The sequence below is a fragment of the Bombyx mori genome, chromosome 4 (assembly GCF_030269925.1).
Source record: "Bombyx mori chromosome 4, ASM3026992v2".
In the NCBI taxonomy this organism is placed as follows: domain Eukaryota; kingdom Metazoa; phylum Arthropoda; class Insecta; order Lepidoptera; family Bombycidae; genus Bombyx; species Bombyx mori.
The window spans coordinates 9,088,445-9,104,909 of record NC_085110.1 but is presented as its reverse complement, the minus strand read 5'-3'; the positions used below and the strand labels follow the sequence as shown (position 1 = coordinate 9,104,909).

Sequence of the window (16,465 nt, the reverse complement as noted above, 5' to 3'; positions counted from 1 at the left end):
TTACGTTGTAGATGTCTATGGGCTCCAGTAACCACTTAACACCAGGTGGGCTGTGAGCTCATCCACCCAACTAAGCAAAAAAGAAAAGAGCGGTCGTGTGGCGCTTGTCGCAGGTGTCGCTGACATTCCTGTGCTGGATGCCGCGGCGCGTGCCGCCCGGCTCGCCCGCGCAGATGCTGATGATCCTCCGCTGCGTGCGCCCGCTCCGGATCTTCACCCTCGTGCCGCACATGCGCAAGGTCGTCTACGAGCTGTGTAGAGGCTTCATGGAAATTCTACTGGTAAAATAACGCGTTCTTCTACTATGGAATGCAGACGAGGCCGCCAAGCCAAACTATGATAAACAAAAATGCCTCTAAGCGACAGTTGATCTTTTTTTATTTTTTATTGCCCTTGTAGGCAGACGAGCATACGGCCCACCTGATGGTGAGTGGTTACCGTCGCCCATGGACTTCAGCAATGCCAGGGGCAGAGCCAAGCCGCTGCCTACCGCAATCAGTAATTTATATCAGTATCAGCATATCAGTAATTGACTGCACTAAATCCACATAATTACGTCGATCATTATACCATCAGATTAGATAATTATACCGCATATTAAAACTTATTTAATTTGTTATTTAAAAATAATAATACTAAAGACCGATTACTTAATTAAAATTTAATCTATATCTATATTATTAATAATCAACGTCAAATAGATATCTATGTTGTCCTCTGTGCGTTCCTAACTATAGATCCCATTGTAACGGAACTAAGTACGCTTGTTGTTTGCCATCCGGAGAAGGTTTCTGTCATTAAATAGTACTGTTTACACACGATAGGTGGCGCGTGAGAAATTTCAATAAATCTATATTTTATAAAATTAGCGTCAGTCACAACGCACGTGACCGGGTTTTGCTATTTATCATAAAAGAAAAACTTATTTATGGGTTCCAATTACCCTTGTGAGCTGTGAACTCCAACATTATGCGTAATTTTTAGAACAGTTCCTAAAAATTTTAATTAACATTTGGGTAATCATAACAATGAGTGAAAGGCAATTTGGTTTAAGAGACATTTTGTTTAATACGCATCAACAGTTCGATGTTTTTAATTGAACTTCAATTGAGTTTACTTCATTTAAATAGTTGAAGAAGTTTTTTTGTTACGATATTTTATCCAAATATTAAACTTTAAATGGCTCTCATATAAAGTTGCAAAAATGTCGCTTAAACCAAATAGCCTTTCACCCCTCGATAAAATTATTTCAACAGGCTGTATAATAGACGTGTCTTTGTCTGACTTATATATGATTAAAGTGTCATTAACTGGCTTTCTTTCTAGTCGTTCCCTCAATGCTGAGGATCGTGACTGTATGTCAATCTTCTCCACTCGGTCCGGTTCTGGGCCATATGTACCGTTCCCTGTATCTGGCCTCCAGTCACCTCCTTGAGTTGATCCACCCATCTAGCTGGCGCTCTTCCTCTGGCGCGCCTCTCCTCCATTTGTCCGAGAATGATGAGTTTCTCCAGGTTGTGCAATGGGGATCGCATTATGTGCCCAAAGAAACTCCGGATCCTTTCCTGGCACGTAGTCAGCAGGCGCTTGTTGACCGTCAGCTCTTCGAGGATGGAGACATTGGTTCTGACTTATGTATGATTAATGTTTATCTTATTTCTTTCGTTCTAGGTATCGACGTTATTGATCTTATTGATGTTTGTTTTTGCACTGTACGGAGTTCAAATCTACGGCGGTAGGTGAGTGATTAGCGCCTTAGAGTAATTTAAATTAATCAATATTTTTCGGTACAAAAATCTTATGCAACGTTCCAGATTGGCTCGATGCAATGATCCGACTATACTCCGTCGCGAAGACTGCGTTGGAGTTTTCATGAGACGCGTGTTTGTCACCAAGATGAAACTGAAACCCGGACAAAATCAAACGTTCCCTTCGATGCTCGTGCCGAGAGTGTGGTGAGTTCACAGTATGTTAGGAGCAAGTCACCGTCGTCGCCCTAGACACGTCCTTACGGATCCATCCGATCCAATAACTCTTGCATTATATACCTTCAGCTCTAACACTAGGAGCAGGCTGAAGAACCCTGCTAACCCTACTCGTCGAACTCGACAAAGAGGTCGACATGCAACCTAACCCATGCATCAGCCCACTGAGTTTCTCGCCGGATCTTCTCAGTGGGTCGCGATTCCGATCCGGTAGTAGATTCATTTGCGAAGCAATTGCTCTCGAGTTGTTAGGTCTCCTTTGGAGGCGCTCGAGCAGTTGTTAGCAAATCCCACCCCTCCTGGCTAAGCCTTTGCTCGCCCACCTGTCCTGGTGAAACTGGAAAGGCATCCGGGCAACCAGTAATCTTTCAATAAAAAATAAAAAAGTATGTTTATTAAGGCTCACATTTCAGCATACTTAAAAACTGTTTCTTAGTAATTATCACTACTACAACCAAATCCAAATCTTCATTGTGAAATAGAATCTCTGTACCAATGTAATCAAATGTTACAATTCCTAACGCAACTTAAAAATGTCGTATTTTACTAAGCTAAGAACAAAAATAAAATGTATTTGTCGAAGAAACAAATGATATCCACATAAACGATATATTTTCTTGTTGACAATAAATACTGTTTTTCCTATGATATCTTTATAAAATATGCCTTTGAATATTTGATTCTAGCATTCAATGAATTCCAAACAGCGTTTCATCCAAATTCGGTTGCTTAAAAGGAAACTAATATGACGACTTCTTATTTTTCTCATTTGCTTAAGTATCACATTTACATCGAGTCGTTACAAAAATGCGATTAAATATTATGTGTTCCGTTTGACGTCCGAAGTCCATTATGAGAGAGTACATCGTATGATTTCCACTGCAGGTCGCTAAATTTGACTACTTCCGTTTCCTAAGTCCCATCTACAGCGCCCTCTATAACGTCTGGAACCGAACCAACAAGCAAAGACAAGCCGCCATATTTGTCATTGTTGCGTCGTTTTTTCCCACGTGCAGTCGTTAATATTTTAAGAAGTTAGTAATTTAAAATGTTATAAGCAACTTTCGAGATTTGAAGTAGAAAGTTTGTTTCAAACAAGTGTTATGATTATCTTCCGTTTCGTGAAACCTCCAAGGCTCTACAATGAGTGACGAGGTTATCGCGCCTTTCAAAGTAAAATTTAAGTGAGGATAGTTCTTCGATTTCTTCGGATATTTCTTCGGGTTCGTCGGAAAATAAAGACTAGGGACCAGCAAGAAAACTTCGAAAAAGTGACTGGTCGCGAGATCTGAATAAAAGGTTTGACTTACTGTCGCAATAATGGGTGAGTCATGTGAATAATATTTTAACTTCGAATCATGCTATTGCTGGTCGTGCACCAGTGGTCCCGCCTTTACACTTGCAAATACCAACATCTTATAATAATAATGTCTGATCTGGTTTCAACTTCCAATCGAAATTAGACAACGACGAATAGTTTTTACGTCTGCCACCAGACCGTCCGTTACCAGAAGCGGGTAGGTTTTGAAATTTGAGCATTTCTATAAAAGAACCAGATATGCAAAGATTTGAAAAAAAAAAAAAAAAATGTTTTCCTGCGTTATCTAATGCTTTTTTGGCACAGAACGAATGCGTTATGCTGCCATACAAAACCTTGCCGACGGGTCAAATTCAGAGAATGTTCAGCTTAATACTTCCGCCTTTTACGAAAAGTTTAAACCGCTATTCGGTAACGATTTCGCCTATAAAAGTTTCTAACGATATCCTTCAAATAATTTTCGGTAAGCGAGCCGAGGTTATACGATAGCGTCGTAGATACCTCATAAAGAAATTAAAGGATAGATATGTCAGGGAAGATATAGAGAAAATATCTTCTTCTTGTGATTATATGTTTAACCCCAACTTATTATTGGCATATATACAGAAAATTGGTGGTATTGATAAATTACAAAAGCGGCACCGTCTGCTACTCGCATCCGGCCCGCATCGCCGGAACCCTCGGCTTGTACTGCCAATGCAAAGCCATGTCGAGGTAGGCCACATTCCAATACATCTAAAGAGGCCGAAAACAGATATTCTGAGCGATGCTGTCTAAATAATTCCTCAGCAAGAAAAACGGGGGGAGGGGGGAACAAGTACAAAGTGGAACGAAAATCAGGAAATAAAAATAAATTACTCAACAGTATTTTCAGGCGGATGTTTAAGACTCTATCGAAACACCTGGACTCGATCCACCAAACGTAATATTGAAATTAATAATAACTTGATGTCAATCAAAATCCAAAATTTAATTCAATAGAGCTTTAGAACCCGCACCCCCGACACCGTCTTTCAGATTTCCTCTTTTCATACTTCCCAAGACCAATAAAAAATCGAACAATTTTCAACCTCAAGGCATTGAACAAGTACATGAAACAGTCTTTTTCACCTTTTCCACCATCGAGTTCCTAAGTTTTATAACAGATTGGAATGTCAAACTGGATTTGAGCCAGGCCTATTATCATCTATCAATGACGTTTCTCGGGATCAGTTATCAGGGTCGTCTACTTCAGATGATATGTCTGCCATTCGGCTTAGCTGCACCACCGCGGATTTTTGCTTCAGTGACAAACTAAATAGCCGAAATACTTCGCCAGAAGGGTCTGCGACTAGTGGTTATGTGCTTGTACACCAGGGCAGAACATCTCCCGCCATCGGAGCAAAGCTTATCCATATTATCTGGAACCACTGCGTTCATTGACAGTGCGTTTCCAGAGGTCTTTTTTGCCACGTACCAGCTGGCTATGGAATGAGCTCCCTCCACGGTGTTTCCCGAGCGCTATGACATGTCCTTCTTCAAACGAGGCTTGTGGATAGAATTAAGCAGTAGGCAGCGGCTTAGCTCTGCCCCTGGCGTTGCTGAAGTCCATCGGCGACTGTAACTATTCACCTTCAGGTGGGCCGTATGCTCGTCTGCCTACAAGAGCAAAAGACTTGTTGAAATCTCAAGTAACTATACTGAGACCTTAGAACTCATACCTCAAGGTGGGTGGCGGCATTTACGCTGTAGATGTCTATGGCCTCCAGTAACCACTTAACACCAGGTAAGCTGTAAACTCGTCCACCCATCTAAGTAACCGGTTATGACACTGACGAGCTTGATAGACTTTCTGGGAATCTTATGGGACACCAAATCCAAGACAAAGTCCCTGCCCAAGAATTTGCTCGTGCGACTTACTGCCGGCGGTTGGAACCTAAAGCAGGCGCAAAGCCTCTTAGGATATCTCAACTTTGCGACTTTCATCACCCAACGGGGAAAGTTGCTTTGCTGAGTCCTTGCAGTACCACAGCAACAAGCTCAGGAGGTATCCTCATTTACCAAAGCAGTATTCGGACGAGGTACGTACAGAGCTGGATTGGTGGTTAGAGAAAGTCAGTCAGAGCACACCAATTCATCCACAGAGAATGGCCACGAACCACGTCATCACCGACGCGTCGGACATTCAGTGGGGAGCCCTTGTAAACAACAGAACAGAATTTTCCTACATAAAGAACGAGGGAGGAACCCGGTCACGATAATTGCTAGATCTGACTGGAAAATTGCTTAACTTAATAGACCACCTCAAAGTTGTACTTCTCCCTCACCACCTACCGGGACTGTACAACACTGAAGCCGATCACCTCTTACGCAATCGCGGCGGCTTGGAGTGGTATCTCGCAGAAAAAGCAACTACTAGGCTATTCAGCCTGTGGGGAACTTGTTCGCGTCTCGGACCGCTCATGGATAAAAAAAAAAAAAAAAAAACTATGTTTACCTCTTGTGAGTCCGCGCGAGTAGGTATTTTGCCCTGAAGCAGTGGTGCGTCTCGGTTTGAAAGGTGGGGCAGCCGTTGTAACTATACTTGAGACCTTAGATCTTATATCTCAAGGTGGGTGGCGCATTTACGTTCTAGACGTCTATGGGCTCCAGTGACCACTTAATACCAGGTGAGCTGTGAGCTCGTCCACCCATCAAAGCAAAACTCGAACGCCTGCCTCTACAACGCGTTCAGCAGATCTTGGCATTACTGACTAGCATGGCCGTTTCCGCCGCTCAGTCTGATATCCAGAGTGCTGGACCACCTCAACTCAACCTCAGGTCGGTACATACTAGTGGTACCCAAGTGCAAGAAGCCCCTGTGGAGGCCAGACCTGAAATCACCTGCTCTCAAGCGACTCGAGAAGCTCAGAGATCTGAACATCACTGGTGGACACTGACAATGCTACCGCCAGGCTGTCAGCAATCTACACCTGGAAGCTTGGTTCATTTTGGGTGGGACACGCTGACAGGGACATGGACATCGGCAGGAGAGAGTCTACGATAAGAACATACGCCCCTATTTGGAATAAGGGGTAAGGTTTTGTCAAGAAAATGTATTAATTCTCGTGTACCCGAATTGGAAAATGTAGCTAGATTTCTCTGTTATCTGTATTTATCTCATGGTCTCTCCTACCGGACCATTCTAGTTTATAAGTCTGTTATATAGCGTCCGTTTGTGAAACTCTATCGGATATAAAAAATAGCTTCGAGCCCGACATTGAAACATACTGAAATCTATTTCCTTGACAAAGCCTGCACCTTCTAAATTACTGATATTTGGGTCGAAAACTAATTGATCTTCACACCAACAGTCCAGTTGGACATTCGTGGCTGCTCCTGACCAATTGATCATCGATGCAGTATACTGGCTACGCAATCTAGTGAATATGACACAGCAAACCAGTGGGAATATTTAATCTATTCTTAGCAACTAAAGGCTCCACTAAGCCAGCTACTGCAGCGAGGATTAGTAGTTGGGTAAAAAGTCTTTTTAGGAGACTCAGGTATTCAGGCCTCAGTTGGAAGCTGTAGAGCGGTGGTGAAAACTTTAAACTGGGTAGGAGATTACCAAATTAATGATATTTCAGCTAAAGATAACTGACAACATGAGCATACTTTTAGAAAGTTCTATCAAAAACTTATTATTAATGCATCAAACACTGATATAAATTCTGAGAAATCTTTCTCAGTATTTTCGTCCTAAATCTTATTAGGTCGATTTGAATTAAGTGGGTAATATTATACGGTTACCTTCAATTAATTTAAATTACGTGCTTAATTTAAGCTTTGCTTAATTAAACACAATAAGTCACATTGTTGCTTTTTAATAAAGATTATTTTATTTCAAATACAAGCCACCAGGAGATAACAAACAGTCTCTCATAATGGACTTCGGACGTCAAACGGAACACATAATATAGAAATTTTACCTTCCAATAAAATTTGTATTATGTTTCCTAAGACGTCCGAAGTCCAGATAATGTCTTCCTGGGGCTACATCCATCATTATGAGCCGAACAATGACAAATATGGCGGCTTGTCTTTGCTTGTTGGTTCGGTTCCAGACGTTATAGAGGGCGCTGTAGATGGGACTTAGGAAACGGAAGTAGTCAAATTTAGCGACCTGCAGTGGAAATCATACGATGTACTCTCTCATAATGGACTTCGGACGTCTTAGGAAACATAATACAAATTTTATTGGAAGGTAAAATTTCTATATTATCGCACTGTTTCAGGGCAAACCCCAAACGTTTTAGCTTCGATAACATCGGCGATGCTCTCCTGACACTGTTCGAAGTGCTCTCGTTCAAGGGATGGCTGGATGTTCGAGATGTACTGATAAAGGCTTTGGGTCCTGTATGTAATCATCATATTTATTAACTATACTGAGACCTTAGAACTCATATCTCAAGGTGGGTGGCGGAATTTACGTTATAGATCCAGTAACCTCCAGTAATCACTTAACACCAGGTGGGCTGTGAGATCGTCCACCCATCTAAGCAATAAAAAAAAATTAGTTATTTCAATCTATTCCTGTTCATTTCTATGTCTTCTAAGTAATATGTGTTCTTTGTAAGGTTTCTTGCATCTCGTGCTGTTGAGTCCCTCACTACGCTCAAGATTCTAACTTTGAATCCTTCGCTTGCTCGGGACTCAAAATCAGCATTCGAAACAAAAAAACAAATTTGCTCTCTTGTTGCACAAATAATTATTCCCTAACTTCCGCCCAAGAACGTAATAAAACTGTATAGTTTTAATTTCTAGGTTCACGCAATTTACATACATGTGTACATATTTCTGGGATGCATGATTGGTTTGACGTTGTTTGTCGGTGTTGTCATCGCGAATTACTCCGAGAACAAGGGAACGGCGCTGCTCACTGTCGATCAAAGGAGATGGTAATTATTTTTCGCTTCTTTTTTCCGAAATTTAAGTGTTTGTTTAGTTAATTAATTTAAGCTTACTCCATACGAATCAAATTCATGTAAAGCCCACAAAAATATACGGGCAGTAAAATCGTGTAATACTAAGCAGCGTGACCTTTTTTTATGTATTTATACTATAGCGTCATCTACCACCATTTCGAATTAAAATTACGTTTGTATTTACCAACTGTTGCGACCATTGATGCATTAGTTTTACGACTAATAAAATAATAATGTATCTTTGGACATTCACGTATCGTATTTTGGTTCAGTTGCTTGCACATTGGGGGAAGGTTTTTGTTTGCATTTAACAGTCACAAAAAGAAGCGTCGAGTGGCACAATTAATAATATAATTTAGGCAGCAACTTGGCTATGCTCTGGCATTGCTTACTGACGCCCATGAGCTGCTTACTTATTAAGCAGCTTACTAAGTCAATAAATAATTATAATCTATACTAATATATAAATCTACAGTGGTTCCGTTATAACTACTGAACCATGCATCCGATTGACTTGAAACTTGGTATCCATGTAGAAAATACATGTACTTAATGGATAGGCTAATATTTATATGAGTGTTGGACTCCCTAATAATAATGACAATAAATAATAATGTAACTTTTAAATGCCCTGCAAACCTAGCGAGTACGGCTAGTATTGTATAGGTCTATTCATTTTATTCTTCCAAAACAATTGCAGGTGTGATTTGAAGAAGAGATTGAAAATCGCGCAACCGCTACATCTCCCCCCGCGACCAAATAAAAGGAAAATAAGGGCTTTTGCCTATGACGTCACTCAAAATCTGGCTTTCAAGAGAGTGATCGCCTTCGTTGTTCTTATAAATAGTGCACTACTTGCAGTCACGGTGTGTACATCTTAATAGTTAATTTCACCTAAGTTAAATTAAAATAACAAATACAACATATTTTATTACTTGAATATTCTTCATTTTAAGTTGTAAATTTTTATTTTACTTAAAAATGGAGAAAAAAATGTTATGTTTAAATGGTACGTAAAAGTAGTTTATGTCATCACGTATGTATATACTATTCCGTGGGCCCGCATTGTAAAGCGTTATGTCCGGCGCTGCATGTGACGTGCTCCGCGCGTCTTTCAACGCGTTTCATTGCGTGTACTAAATAAATGCACTTTAGTAACATGTTTTATAATGTACTAGTCCGGTTTTTTTAAACGTCACCTCTTTGTTCTCGCGAATTCTCTTATTCTTGATATAAAATAAAATATTTTACGAAATAACATAAATAAATTCGAATTTATTCATAAACTAGCGACCCGTCCTCGCTTCGCTTCGGAAACATTAAAACACACATGAAACCAAAAAAAATAAAATAATTTTTTTTTTAAAAAGTAGCCTATGTTCATCAGGGACAATGTCGGCTTCTAATGGAAAAATAATTTTTCAAATCGGTCCAGTAGTTTCGGAGCCTATTCGAAACAAACAAACAAACAAATCTTTCCTCTTTATAATATTAGTATAGATAGTCATATATTTAGAGTCAATATTTTTTTTTTTTTTTTTTTTTTTTTATTGCTTAGATGTGTGGACGAGCTCACAGCCCACCTGGTGTTAAGTGGTTACTGGAGCCCATAGACATCTACAACGTAAATGCGCCACCCACCTTGAGATATAAGTTGTAAGGTCTCAGTATAGTTACAACGGCTGCCCCACCCTTCAAACCGAAACGCATTACTGCTTCACGGCAGAAACAGACAGGGCGGTGGTACCTACCCGCGCGGACTCACAACAGGCCCTACCACCAGTAACCAATATTGAAATCACTGAAATGTCCAATAACGTCAGTATATATTTTGTAGTGGTCAAAATATTCCCGATACACGGAGCACTTGGCCCTAACTTCGGCTCTTCTAACATTGGTGTTCGTGGTCGAAGTTCTGCTGAAGACCATAGCGTTCACGCCCCGCGGATACTGGCAGAGTCGGCGCAACAGATACGATCTACTTGTAACCGTCGCTGGATGTATATGGATATTTATGCATTTTACGCTCAAGGTGGGTCGTGAAAACACGTGATCAAGTAATATTAACTATACGGTTGTATAGATATATTATTAAAATTATTCCCTGTATTTATCATTCTAACCAAACAGGCTGCCGAATACCACGGCACGAATACCTTTAAACATTTAAACTTTTTTTTTCTTACCAAACATCAAACCGCCACCCACTTCTTTTTATTTTATGGCCTTAACTCTTGAATATATTTTTAGGATCTTTTTTATTACACGATATATGATTTTTATTATGTACCTTCATCGTGGTATACATTCGTATAGTAGGTAATAATGTGGGTAGGTATAAAAAATACTGTATTAGTCATAGATAATACACTTAATTATTAGTATACATATATTATGTTAGTAGTTTAAATAAATGTTTTTTAATTATACAATAAGCAAAATTCTGGTCCATATGTAATATCTAGTCTATAATGTTATGATCGTTTTCAGAACGATCTATCATATTTCGTCGGGTTCATGGTAGTGATACTCCGGTTCTTTACGATAACGGGCAAACACACCACACTCAAGATGTTGATGCTGACCGTCGGCGTCAGCGTCTGCAAGAGCTTCTTCATCATATTCGGCATGTTCTTGTTGGTGTTCTTCTATGCATTGGCCGGCACTATCGTGTTCGGAAATGTCAAATACGGTGAAGGAATTGGAAGGTAAATATCGTTCAAACAATTGAAACGCTATTAAAAAATTTGAAGTGTTTGAAAGAAGAAGGAAAGGCTGTTTGTATGTACATCGCAGCTATGTACAACTAAATTAGGTAGACTGTTTAGATTTAAATAATTTAAAATAATACAGCAGTTTTTTCTACCTATCCTGATAGCCTTCAGAGCCTATTTCAGCTTCTCCTTGACGTGTAGGTGAGCTCACGGGGCTCAAACCGGGATTGTTGCTAACACTGACCCTAGCAAGAGTAGTGCTTCGCAGAATCTACCACCGGATCGGAAACGCGACCCTCTGAGAAGATCCGGCGAGAAACTGAGTGGGCAAAGTTTTTAAGTACAAAATGTTAAATGAAAGTTAATTTAAATCACCAAAAATTCGAAAAAAAAATCAATGAAAAGGATTATAGAACCTTCAGTGATATTGATGTTTTTATTGCATAAGTGGTCGAATGAACTCATGGCGCACCTGGTCTAAGTAGTTAACGTGGTTCATAGACATCACAATTTGAATACCGCCGTTCAACTTGAGACATGTAGTTGAAGCCTCAGTTGTACTGTATAAGTGAGGTCCTTTCTTCCTTCAAGCGTGACCGCCTCGCCGCAGAAATAAATAGGATGGTGTTGGCAGCTACCCATGCGATATTAACGATACAAGCAATTGAACACTTTTTATTTATTTTTGCTGATTTAAATGACGATCTAATTAATCCTGTAATTTTATATATTCTTACTCACACTCTTTTTCATTCATCATCTGTGATTACCTCGATAGGTAACTATCGATAAGTTATATTGCGCCAATGTCTTTTTGCCTTGTACTATAATAATTAGAATTTTTTCGTGAGCCGTAGATAGGTTCACGAAGTGATGATGATTATGATGATGATGATCATATTCGCGACTTGAACTTCATGAAACGTCAAGCATTTTATGTTTAGTGTACGAAATGTGGTTGATAACACAAAAGGAAAGACCTTCCACTGACCGAGAGCTAATAAAATCGATCGATCGAAATATTTTAATATGTATCTTTATTATTATCGTTAACGCGGTTCAGACTTACTTATCTCATTACTAAGCTTCCAGCGGTAAGGTAGGGAAAAAAAATATAGCTCTTTTTCTCTTCAGTTATCGATATCGTTACACCAAATATAGAACCACGCTATAAAACTGTAAAACACGCTATAAATCTAATCTCAAATTTTAATGTTGTTTTGTATCGGCACAGACGCGCGAACTTCAACTCGCCGATCCACAGCGTGGCGATGCTGTTCCGCATCGTGACCGGCGAGGACTGGAACAAGATAATGCACGACTGCATGGTGGCGCCGCCCTACTGCACCCCCGCCGACAACTACTGGGAGACGGACTGCGGGAACTTCACCGCGTCGCTCGCTTACTTCTGCACTTTCTACGTCATCATCACGTACATCGTGCTCAACTTGCTTGTGGGTGAGTGCGCCCATTCACGACCACACAAACACATACGCGACATTTAGTAATTTTCCGATGCATTATAACTACGAACCTGAACTTCATTTGCAAGTGACATGTTACGCGCTGGGGTTCGGGATAAATAAAAATTCTACCACTACAGGATACTCTACCAGGATACAACTCCATTTAACTTAAAACACTTAAGGAACACTTTAAAATTCTCAATTCACTTCTTCTGCTTCACTTCAGATGATCCGTTCGCTGTTTCGCTTCGAGTAGATCCGATTATTCACTACCTTCGTGTCATCTCTGCAACGCTTTTATAGTCGATGCGACATCCCTAGAATTATCTTGAACATTCTTGACAGGTCAAATAGTTTCGATGTGTGTTTCCGCTATTTGATTATAGATAGCGTTGTACTTCTCGAGCGTTCTCGATTTTATTGGTTCTTTCGTTTCTGCTATTCGACGATAGATGGCGTTACTCTTACCGGCGTAGCAGACTTATGTCGTAGGAGGTGAGAAGGGTTCACCACGTGTGGTGTCACTAGAAAACCAGTCGCTTTAAATAGCTACAATAAAAAAAGGCATGATTTTAAAATTAGTTTTTTTTTTTTTTTCATATAAAATTGCTTGTTCGTATCATTTATACGGTGATGTTTTGTTATAGCCATCATAATGGAGAACTTTTCATTATTTTATTCTAACGAAGAAGATGCCCTACTATCGTACGCCGATATAAGAAATTTTCAGAACACTTGGAACATTGTGGATGTACACCAAAAAGGTGTTATACCGGTTAGGAAGGTAAGGAAAAAAAAATGTAATTTGCAAATTCACATTGTTTTTTTTACCTTAAAACCAAATCGACTAAGCCTGAAATTCCTGAAAGGCTTAAAATTAAAAATACTTAATTTAGAAAAAAAGATGATCTTGCGTTAAGACCGATAAAAGTCATCATCAAGATTCAATCATTCAATATTTTTCGACAACAATGAATTTCCTGATAACATGGTGTCTTGTATAAAACAAATTATTTCATGTGTTCGGCACCTTTTCTGTAAGTCTTCTGATATCAGAAATCATTTTAATCGGTCTTCTTCTGTAGTCTATTTACGTTTACGAACCACTACACGCCGTAAAGTTTAATTAATATTACTCGTTATGCAGGTGAAGTTCATATTACGTTTATTAAAAGGTCGCTTGGAATGCGACACTCACAAAGAGCGCCTCCTGTTCAAATACATGTGCTACGAGCTGGAGCGGCTCCACAACGGCGAGGACGTTACATTCCATGACGTCATCAAGTAAGTGCAACCACATATCAGAAACATTAGTATGAAACGTAAGTAGAACCGCAGTGATAATTTTACTGCGAGGCAACGTCATGAATAAAGCTTCGTATTGTTACACGCTGGGGTTCGCGATAAATAAAATTTCACCAAAGTACAACTAGAAACTGTATTCAACACTTAGAACACTTCACAAACACTTTAAAATTCTCAATTCGCTTCTTCCGCTTCGCTTCAGTTGATCCGTTCGCTGTTTCGCTTCGAGTAGTTCCGGTTACTGACTGACTGCGTGCCATCTCTACAACGCTTTTATAGCCGATCCCGAGAGCCTCATCCCTAAAATTATCGAGAATATTCCACACATCTCTAGTAGTAGTTTCCGCTATCTGACAGTAGATGGCGTTGTACTTCCCGAACGTTCTAGGTGCTACTAGGTCCTTCGATATTCGTTCGACTATTCGGCGGTAGATGGCGTTACTCTTACCGGCGTAACAGTAGTGTATACGGCAACAGCGCACGGATCCCTAAAGAATAACTAAACGAGCGAGGTAGGTGGCTGAGCAGGCGCACGACACACCTATGTCTATCGGAGCCCACAGTGCCGCCACTCGACTTGAGACATGAGGTCGAAGTCTCAATCGTATTGCATAACGACGGCACTAGTGCTTTTTTACAATATGCCTCACTATTAATTGCGTTCTCGCGTCTTTTAACTTATGAATTATTGTTAACCCCGTTTATTTGTCATTGGCATATGTCAGAAAATCGCTCACCCAGTTTATATGTTAAGTTAATTAATAAAATAAGTATGTAAAATTTTTAAGCACATAATGCAACAGCGAGACGTGGATGATTTCACGGTATACATTTAAATATTATGTTAAATAGACTATGACTAATATATGACTATTTTTTTGCATTCAGTATGCTGTCTTACCGAACTGTGGACATTCGAAAGTCATTACAAATGGAGGAGTTGTTAGCGAGGGAAGAGTTTGAATTTCTCATTGAAGAGGAAGTAGCGAAGCAGACTATCCGGACTTGGTTGGAAGGCTGCCTTAAGAAAATAAGAGCAAACAGCAGCGTAAGTCCTGTCCTATATATTTAATGCCATTCTACATACACGTACTCGGGTATCGTCAGTATTCAATTTTAGTTTTAGATGTTTATAGGATACTTATTATTGAAGTTATTGTAGATAAAAGTAGTTTAAATATTAAATATCTCAGAACGAGATAACGAACGAATATTTCAAATACAAAAAGTATCGTGAACTTTCTAATCAGTCCAATTCGTTTTGCGTATTAATTGAACAAATTTATAGATTAAAACAAATGAAAACAGTAATTTGAAGTCGGACATTTCTACTAGTTTATTTCATTTTTAAAACGTACAATGTTGGTTTTATAGTGATAACATATTTAAAGAAAGATGCTTTTAGAAAGATGTTAATTATTATTTTGGTTTCAGAAACAGCAAACCAGTCTTATTGCTGGATTGCGTAAGACAAACGAACAAGCGGTCGATATGAGCGGCGAAAAAGACAAAGAGAAATCGGATACTGAAGCTCAAGTAACTTTACATTTCATTTATTGCTCTAGAAAATTTTGTTTATTAATAAATAACAAAACCGTACAAAGGAACCCCTTTTAAAACAGAAAAGTTTTGTTACCCCAATATGTTAACCAAAAGTGAAACTAATATGCTAGTATGTGATATTTCTTGAGTCTAAAACGCTGAAAAGGTCAAAGGTCAGTGTTGAAACAAGTAAAAACGCACTCGTAAACATACACATTTGAAAAACACCAAAACATATGGAAAAATATGGAAACTAAGTTTGCTTCTGTTGACTTTAACATTTATAATGCTGACGTTCTTTAAACACCACGAAATGTCATACCACTAAAACGATACTTGGAAACATAAAAACAGTAGTGTCATTAATCATTTTGTATACTCTATACGAAAAGTAATGCCAATTGCAGTACATATAGATATGTGTATATATATTATGTATAATCTAATTTCCTCAAACACACGTGTAATTTATATTAGTATATCTAACTATGTTTTAATATATAAAACTGTTTCACGCTGTAATTAATTAGAATCTTACCTTTTTTACTTCAGTAGCGATTCCCAAACATCATTTATTTATATTTTATTGTATTCTCTGATCTGAATATTTAAATGTATCGTTATTTTAGCAAACTGTCACCGCAACCGGCCGCGTTGAAATGACTGAATCTGCTTCTCAGCCTGCTATGTCAAGTAAGAAAATTATATTTAAAAAAACTGATCATTCTAGAACAATGAGGTATTTATTTATAATTTATATATTTTAGATATTACATCTTCGTCGTTTGACTCACAACCATCGAAGCGATCTTCCGCAAAAGCTCAATTTAAACGACCGTGCTTACCATCCGTCACGGTGCCAAGGTACGAAATACATTTTAGAACAAAGTGTTTAATTTATAACATAATAATAATATTGTAAAATTGATAAGTTTTTTGACTTGGTGTATGCATGTTACAGACCAGAAAGTCCCATTAAAAAATATCTTCAACCAACCCTCAGCGACCCGCATCCTGCACTTAAGAAATCCCCACGTGAGTTTAAGAGTGATTAAGAATTATTTTTCAAAAATAAATTTCGGCCGTCGTCGAAGACTAATTAAAAGAATTCGTTATAAATAGTTGTTAAATGTTATAGCAAGCTGCCCTCGTTTTCCAAAGTAAGAAAAATATAAATTTAAATTCAATG

At 38.9% G+C, this 16,465-nt stretch overlaps 1 protein-coding gene across 3 annotated transcripts in view; it reads left to right on the top strand.

Annotated features, from left to right (window-relative positions):
• The window catches only part of LOC101735695 (sodium leak channel NALCN), a 28,714-nt gene that overhangs the window by 10,559 nt on the left and 1,690 nt on the right, over positions 1-16,465 (top strand). For all 3 annotated transcript variants that reach the window (XM_062668218.1, XM_038021877.2, XM_062668217.1), the window contains 16 exons: positions 114-281; positions 1,672-1,739; positions 1,815-1,955; positions 7,560-7,680; positions 8,089-8,222; positions 8,950-9,115; positions 10,087-10,281; positions 10,740-10,957; positions 12,198-12,421; positions 13,077-13,213; positions 13,577-13,713; positions 14,623-14,782; positions 15,169-15,270; positions 15,906-15,969; positions 16,044-16,140; positions 16,238-16,311. In XM_062668218.1, the coding sequence (XP_062524202.1) occupies positions 114-281; positions 1,672-1,739; positions 1,815-1,955; positions 7,560-7,680; positions 8,089-8,222; positions 8,950-9,115; positions 10,087-10,281; positions 10,740-10,957; positions 12,198-12,421; positions 13,077-13,213; positions 13,577-13,713; positions 14,623-14,782; positions 15,169-15,270; positions 15,906-15,969; positions 16,044-16,140; positions 16,238-16,311 (2,206 nt within the window). The remainder of the gene's footprint in view (positions 1-113; positions 282-1,671; positions 1,740-1,814; positions 1,956-7,559; positions 7,681-8,088; positions 8,223-8,949; positions 9,116-10,086; positions 10,282-10,739; positions 10,958-12,197; positions 12,422-13,076; positions 13,214-13,576; positions 13,714-14,622; positions 14,783-15,168; positions 15,271-15,905; positions 15,970-16,043; positions 16,141-16,237; positions 16,312-16,465) is intronic.